The sequence below is a fragment of the Vulpes lagopus genome, chromosome 1 (assembly GCF_018345385.1).
Source record: "Vulpes lagopus strain Blue_001 chromosome 1, ASM1834538v1, whole genome shotgun sequence".
Lineage (NCBI taxonomy): Eukaryota > Metazoa > Chordata > Mammalia > Carnivora > Canidae > Vulpes > Vulpes lagopus.
In genome coordinates this window covers 143,362,734-143,369,909 of record NC_054824.1, presented here as the reverse complement: position 1 = coordinate 143,369,909, position 7,176 = coordinate 143,362,734, and the positions used below count along the sequence as shown (strand labels likewise).

Genomic DNA, 7,176 nt, shown 5'->3' with positions numbered 1-7,176 from the left:
GAAGGAGGGAGCCGCCATCTTTGTGCGGGGCGGGGGATGGGGGGTCTTAACCCCTCCGAGCCGTGGCCCCCGCCCCTCCCGCGGCACCTCCATCCCGGAGCACCTCCACCCCGGGACCCCTCCATCCCGCGGCCCCTGCACCCAGGGGCCCCTCCATCCCACGGCGCTCCACCCAGGGGCCCCTCCATCCAGGGGCCCCTCCATCCAGGGGCCCCTCCATCCCACGGCCCCTTCACCCCTTCATCCCACGGCCCCTCCATCCCACGGCCCCTTCACCCCTTCATCCCACGGCCCCTCCATCCCACGGCCCTTTCACCCCTTCATCCCACGGCCCCTCCATCCCACGGCCCCTTCACCCCTTCATCCCACGGCCCCTCCATCCCACGGCCCCTTCACCCCTTCATCCCACGGCCCCTCCATCCCACGGCCCCTTCACCCCTTCATCCCACGGCCCCTCCATCCCACCGCCCCTCCACCCAGGGGCCCCTCCATCCCACGGCCCCTTCATCCAGGGGCACCTCCACCCAGGGGCCCCCTCCACCTCACCGCACGTCTCCAGTCGGCCAGAGAGTAACGAGCCCAGACGTTTTTTTTTTTTTCTAAGTTCATTTACTTAAGTAATCTGCACACCCAACATGGGGCTCCAACTCACGGCCTCCGAGATCAACTGGCAAGTTCCTCCGACTGAGCCAGCCAGGCACCCCAAAGGGAGCCCTGGCGCTCTTATTCACTGGAAAGGGTCCCGGGAGGGCGGCCAGGTAGGGGCGTGAGAGCGAGCTCCCCCCCGCGCCCCGCCCCCCGCAGCCCCAGAGTCAGGGCCTTACTCCTGGGCGCACCGCACCCCTCTCCGGGAGGGATGGCTGGAGCGTCTGGGAACCGGGCTGTGCCTCAGTTCTCCCCCTGCGCTCCCGGTCGTCTCCTCGCCACCTGCGGAGCTGCCCCGCGAGGGAATCGCGGCTGCGCAGAGGTCTTGGGGCTAGGGGCCCCCCTCACCGAGGCTGCCCGCCCCCCACCCCACCCCGGGCCCCTCCAGGGTGAACCCTTTGGCGGCCACTGGGAGGCTCTTCGTCCGCGGAAGCCATCACTGTCCCAAGACCTGCTGGGGGAGGAGGGGGAGCAAGGAGGGCCAGCGGGAGGGGCCTGGCGCGGGGGGGGGGGGGGGGGGGGGGGGCGGGGGGGGGCTTGAAGAGCGAACTGCTGCGATGCTGGCTGGTACAGAGAATGTCTTGTCACCAGCCCTGGGACTCTGGCCCTCTCCAGTGTCCACAAGGGAGGTGAGGGCTGCCATGTCAGAATCATAGCTTACACTGAGCGGAGGCAGGAATTTCCAAGTCCGAAGCTTTATGTTGGGCAAACTCTGGATCCTGAGCTGGCTCTGACTCTTCAGAATGGTGGAGAGCCACCAGCAGCTGGTATGTGGCTGTGCCAAGCGTAGCCCCTACCAGAGGGGCCACCACAGGCACCCACCACCAGCCATTACCAGCACTACAAGAGAAGGACACAAGGTGGCCTCAGGGCTGGCTCCCCTAGCCTTCATGGCAGACTGGGGGCAGTACCTAGTGCACTCTTGAAAGCAGTTCCTGGGGAGCTTCAACAGCATGGCACTTAGAGACCCCAGGAGAGCCTGGTCCAGCCTCTTGCCTTAGGGAATTGTCTGAATATATCCATTTTGCTGATGAGGTCGCTACTGCCCAAGGAGGTCATATGACATGCCCAAGAATACCATCTCTACAGTTTGTATGGGAAGGGAGTAGGAGGTAAGAGGCAAAGGGAGAACCAGGGCTTAGATGAGGGACATTGTCCTAACAGGCCAAGAGAACTATGCAAGAGGAGAGAGCTGGGACCTAGACTCAGAGCCCTTCACAGAGGGAGGAGAGTGGAGGTACTGGAGAGGGACGCTGTCCTCTCTCACCTGAAGACTTCAGGGCCCCAGCCAGCCACGTAGGTGAAAAGCCGTGGGCCCAGGTCCCGGGCGGGGTTGAGTGGGAACCCACAGTTGGCACCCATGGATAGCCCAATGGCCAGGATCAGCAGCCCAACAGCCACAGGCTCCAGACCCGCAGGCACTCCTTTGTTCCGTGTGTCCAGGATGGCCAAGATCCCCACAATCAGGATCCCTGTGCCCAGAACCTTGGGGTCAACAAAGGCAAAGGAGTCCCCATAAGCTGCCAGATGGTCCAACTGCTCTTTCTCACCCAAGCATCCTAGGCCACCAGCCCGTGTCATCTAACTTTGTCCAATACAGGAGTGGGGGTAGTGCTGAAATAGACCCAACCCCACATTCCCCAGGGGAATGCAAAGACTGGGGCTTTTCCAACTCTCCCTTCACAGTTACCTGATCCAGGAAGCCGTTGTTCAGGGACAGATAAGGGGCAGGGTAGGTGGCAAATATGGAGGCCGTCTCCTTGGGACCCATCACTGTCAGCTTCCCACCTGTATAGTTCTGTAGGGCATCTGCAGGGGAGGGGGACACCCAGGATTTCCATCTTCATTGGCTCAAAATCACTGCAAGGCACTCCTAGCCACATGCAGATGCTCCTGACCACATTACCGTAATAGAGAGCATAGGTGGCTCCTGAAGCACAGAAAGCAGACAGAAGCTGCACCAGGCAGTAAATAGGGAGCTTGGCCCAGGGGAGGCGTCCCAGGAGGCACATGGCCAGGGAGAAGGCTGGATTCAGGTGGGCCCCTTTAGGGATCCAGAAAAGAAAACCAACATCCGTTAAGTGCCACTGCAGGTACTACTGCTACTCCTCACGACTTTGAAAAAGTTTTTACTTATTTAAAATAGTATTCCCAGCGTGGGGCTCAAACTCACAATCCTGAAATCAAGAGTCACACACTCCTCTTAGCCTGCCAGGTGCCCCTGCCACCCCCCTACTCCTCAGGCAGATGTGTCAGGAAGCTGAGGCTCAACCGGATCACACAAGAAAGCCCCAGATCTTCCTAAGACAGTGTTTACATCTCAGGGCTGCAGCCAGGCACACTGACAATAGCACCTGTCTGGGGACCAGCAGGTGATGACTCCAGAGGGCTTCAGCAGGGGACACAAGAAGGCAAGCACTTACCCTAAAGCTTTGCCAAAGCTCTCTGCCTAAGTGAGTTCAGGAGACACACACACAGGGGAGGGGCTGGACCCAGCCCAAGGCATATCCCAGTCATCCCAGTCCAAGGCACCGGTCAAGCTCAAGGAGACGATGTTTATGAGTCACTGGAGGATCTGCCATCTACCCACACTCACGTGCACGTTCTGTCCCAAGGATGACCAGTTCCCACCCTCCTCACCTGAAACATTACCACTCACGTAGATGGCTATCGTAACAGCTAGGGAGCCAGCCAGAAACATGGTGAAGAAGTTGCCTTTGCCTTCTCCACTGGTGACAGCTTGTGCCACAGCACCCTGGGTGAGGATCTGGTGGGAGAGGAAAGATGAGGAACGAGAACCAGGAACAGGGAGCCCCAGGAACAGGGAGCCCGGGCAACCAGAGGGGGACAGAGCACCTGGCAAAGCCAGAGGAACAGCCAGGGTTGTTGAATGAGCAGGAGTTGACAGGGAAGGGAGAAAAACACATGGAGGGAAAATAAAGGAGAGATGTGGAGGACGAGTGACAACAGGGAAGGAGGATGAGAGATGGACAGGAATGGAAGGGACAAGGGCAGGGAGAGAAATGACGGGCAGGGATGCCTAGGTGGCTCAGTGGTTGAGTGTCTGCCTTGGCTCAGGGCATAATCCCTGGTCTGGGGATCCAGTCCCACATCAGGAGCCCCACAGGGAGACTGCTTTTCCCTCTGCCTGTGTCTCTGCCTCTCTCTGGGTCTCTCACGGGAAGGGAAGGGAAGGGAAGGGAAGGGAAGGGAAGGGAAGGGAAGAAGGGAAAGGAAGGGAAGAAGGGAAGGGAAGGGAAGAAGGGAAGGGAAGGGAAGAAGGGAAGGGAAGGGAAGGGAAGGGAAGGGAAGGGAAGGGAAGGGAAGGGAAGGGAAGGGAAGAAGGGAAGGGAAGGGAAGGGAAGGGAAGGGAAGGGAAGGGAAGGGAAGAAGGGAAGGGAAGAAGGGAAGGGAAGGGAAGAAGGGAAGGGAAGAAGGGAAGGGAAGGGAAGAAGGGAAGGGAAGGGAAGGGAAGAAGGGAAGGGAAGGGAAGAAGGGAAGGGAAGGGAAGAAGGGAAGGGAAGGGAAGAAGGGAAGGGAAGGGAAGGGAAGGGAAGGGAAGGGAAGGGAAGGGAAGGGAAGGGAAGGGAAGGGAAGGGAAGGATTGATGGGCAGTTAAAGAAGGGAGACACCAAGAGGAGCCAAAAACTTCTCCCCAGCTCCCCTCTTTCCTTCCCCAATTACCCAGCCTACCATGAGCACGAACACTCCCAGAAACTCTGCCAGGCACTGTCGGGCCAGGTGGCTGCGGATCTGGAGCCTGCTCTTGACTTTGGCCAGGGGGTGGCTGTAGGCCATAGTGAGGACACCCTGTCTCTGGCTGTTGCTCCCTCCGTCTGCATAGGCACACGAGTAGTGCCTGCCAGATAAGGAACAGACTTTAAAACCAATTACCTCAGCTCTTGAACAGCAATATCTGTACACGTGTGTAGGCCAAGGACATAGAGATGATGGGAGAATGTCCAAGGACAAGCTTGGTGCACGACCAGAGCCTGGAGTTTGCCCGGGCTCTGTGTACTTTGTCTGCCATTGTCATTCTTCCTGTGCTGATGGGCTGTAGGAAGTGTCCTGCATCAGTGCAGGTGGCCTCGACCACCCTGGAAGGAAGCACCACTCCTCCCACTCTGCTCATGAGGGACTGGAGACCCTCAGGACTCTCCAAGGCCACACAGCTACTTAAGGGCTAAGCCTGAATTCAAATCCAGATCTTCTGACTCTCCATCCCCTATTGCACAATGCTTTTCATGTAGAATGCGAAGTGTTTCTTCCATTTGGATACTTACAAAGTTCCACAGACATCCAGAGAAGCTGGGTCAACGACCAGAAGGTGCAGAAATGAAATCCACTCAGTGAACACTTGCACTTCCCTCGTGCAGAGCTCACCTTGGTTAGAAAGTGCTACAGCTTTGTGTCCCCTGCCATGGCTAAAGGAGCACTTCTTGCCCACAGGGAGCCCCACCCCCCCTTCTCTGGATGCTTGCCACCCTGATTCTGCATAACACAGAGCCACCACTTCCTACTTCTTATCACAAGTCTCCAATTAGGTTCATTCAACTGTGAGTCAAATTACAGACCTGGGGAGCAGGGTGAGCAAAATACAGTGTGTATTCTCCCATAGAGCATGTTCTTCTGGTTGGTGGAAACATATACATGAAGATACTATATATAGTTTACAAGGTTCTTGAGAGGTGGGCCCCATAAGCCCCAGGTTCTAATGCAATAGTGGGCATATCTGTACGCAGTAGTTCTTTACTGGGTTTAGTGGATATCAGAATGCTCTACACGCAGGTGCCCATTCAGGGGCAATGCACTCATTTCCCAGCTGCTGGGAATATCAGATGCTGAGAGCACACAGCTGTTTCCCTCGTGGTACTACTTTCCATGGCTTAAGATGGCTTCACCCAAGGTGACATGCTCTCCTATAGGGTTCATGTCAACAACTGGTTGATGCAGGGATACAACGACCTGGCCTCTTTGCCTCCATACAGAACAACCCTAAAGGGTCACTCTAGCTTCAAAGTCCCCTTAGCATTAGCTGAGGCTTCTCTTGCAACTTCCTTGTGTCAGTCCCCACTCTGCCTCATCCTGCCTTCCTCAACTTCCTAGCATTTGTATCCCCAGAGAGTGCTAGCACCCCCAAGAAACCTTGCTCATGTCTCTTTTCATCTTTGTCTTTTCCCAGGGAACCCAATTTAAGAGTTGGTGTCAGGAGTGGTTCCACAAAATCTAGAACAGAATTTGGGCGATCACTCACGGGCTGGTTGACAAGAACTCTATTATGGTAGTAGGTAGAATATGGACAGTCTCTAGCTTGAAATGATGCAATGATTAAAACGGCCAGCAGTGGGCAGCTGGAAGCGGTGACTGGTTGGAAGGACATGCACTTGTGCAGTATCTCCAGCACTGAAGAAGAGGCTGAGGGAAATGGTCACTAGGTTCTGCAAAACCCATCACCAAGCAAAGGCAGACCGCAAAAGCCACTGGGCTCCCTTGACAGCATTTCAGGAAAGCCTAACCTCTTGCAACCAATGAGCATTAGAGTGGAGGACCAGCTCAGATGTGAAGTGTATGAGTAGCATAGTTTTAGAGAAAGTGCAATTCTCAGCCCCAGGAGGTTTCCTGTGTCAAGGGTAGGGTCCTAAAAGAAAAAGGGTAGGATCCTGACACTTGAGATAGGGACATCTGGGTATCTGCAACTAAGAATCCTGAATCCCCAGATTCCTCTGAACCTTCTCTCAAATCATTTTGATTTTCCTTTGTCTCTAGTGTTCTGAAGTAGTGTGGGTTTATTTTTATCCTTGCTATTTAGCATGTAGTGGGTCTTTCAGGTTAGAAGTAAAATTCTCGGGCAGCCCCGGTGGCTCAGTGGTTTAGCGCCACCTTCAGCCCAGGGCCTGATCCTGGAGACCTGGGATGGAGTCCCACATCGGGCTCCCTGCATGGAGCCTGCTTCTCCCTCTGCCTGTGTCTCTGCCTTTAACATTTTTAAAAAAGAAGTAAAATTGCCCACTTCTGGGATATTTTCTTGGTTTATTTCATTGATGGTTTACATTGTTAGTTTTTCTTTTTCTTTTTTTTTTTAAAGATTTTATTTATTCATAGACACACAGAGAGGCAGAGACACAGGCAGAGGGAGAAGCAGGCTCCATGCAGGGAGACCGACGCGGGACTCGATCCCTGGTCTCCAGGTTCACACCCCAGGCTACAGGCGGCACCAAACCGCTGTGCCACTGGGGCTGCCCCATTGTTAGTTTTCTTATCGTTTTTTCCTTTTTCTAAGATTTTACTTATTCGCGAGAGACACAAAGAGAGGGGCAGAGAGAGAGACAGGCAGAGGGAGAAGCAGGATCCCTCAAGGGAGCCTGATGCAGGACTCAATCCTAGGACCCTGGGATTACACCGAGCCAAAGGGAAGCGCTCAATCACTGAGCCACCCAAGCGTCCCCCTCTTTTTTTCCTTTTCTAAAAAAATTTTTATGAAACATAGTCAACATGTAAACATTCTATTAGTTTCAGGTGTACTTTTTTCCT

General features: G+C 55.1%; 1 protein-coding gene across 1 annotated transcript; it reads right to left on the bottom strand.

Moving 5' to 3' along the window:
- Positions 1 to 613: 613 nt before the first annotated feature.
- On the bottom strand, positions 614 to 4,489 carry AQP10 (aquaporin 10). The gene is made up of 6 exons (XM_041765067.1): positions 4,339 to 4,489; positions 3,286 to 3,412; positions 2,552 to 2,689; positions 2,336 to 2,454; positions 1,913 to 2,130; positions 614 to 1,485 (listed from the first exon to the last, which is right to left on the bottom strand). The coding sequence occupies exons 1-6, from the start codon at positions 4,441 to 4,443 to the stop codon at positions 1,296 to 1,298; spliced, it is 897 nt and encodes a 298-aa protein (XP_041621001.1). The 5' UTR covers positions 4,444 to 4,489; the 3' UTR covers positions 614 to 1,295.
- Between the last annotated feature and the right edge of the window lie 2,687 nt (positions 4,490 to 7,176).

What these genes read in the sequence shown, in the direction of transcription:
- AQP10 (XM_041765067.1), bottom strand. Translation starts at nt 4,443, where the DNA reads ATGGCCTACAGCCACCCCCTGGCCAAAGTCAAGAGCAGGCTCCAGATC. An exon ending in TGGGAGTGTTCGTGCTCATG is followed by an intron (nt 3,413 to 4,338) that starts GTAGGCTGGGTA and finishes CTCTCCCACCAG; the next exon opens with ATCCTCACCCAGGGTGCTGT. An exon ending in CGTGAGTGGTAATGTTTCAG is followed by an intron (nt 2,690 to 3,285) that starts GTGAGGAGGGTG and finishes GGATCCCTAAAG; the next exon opens with GGGCCCACCTGAATCCAGCC.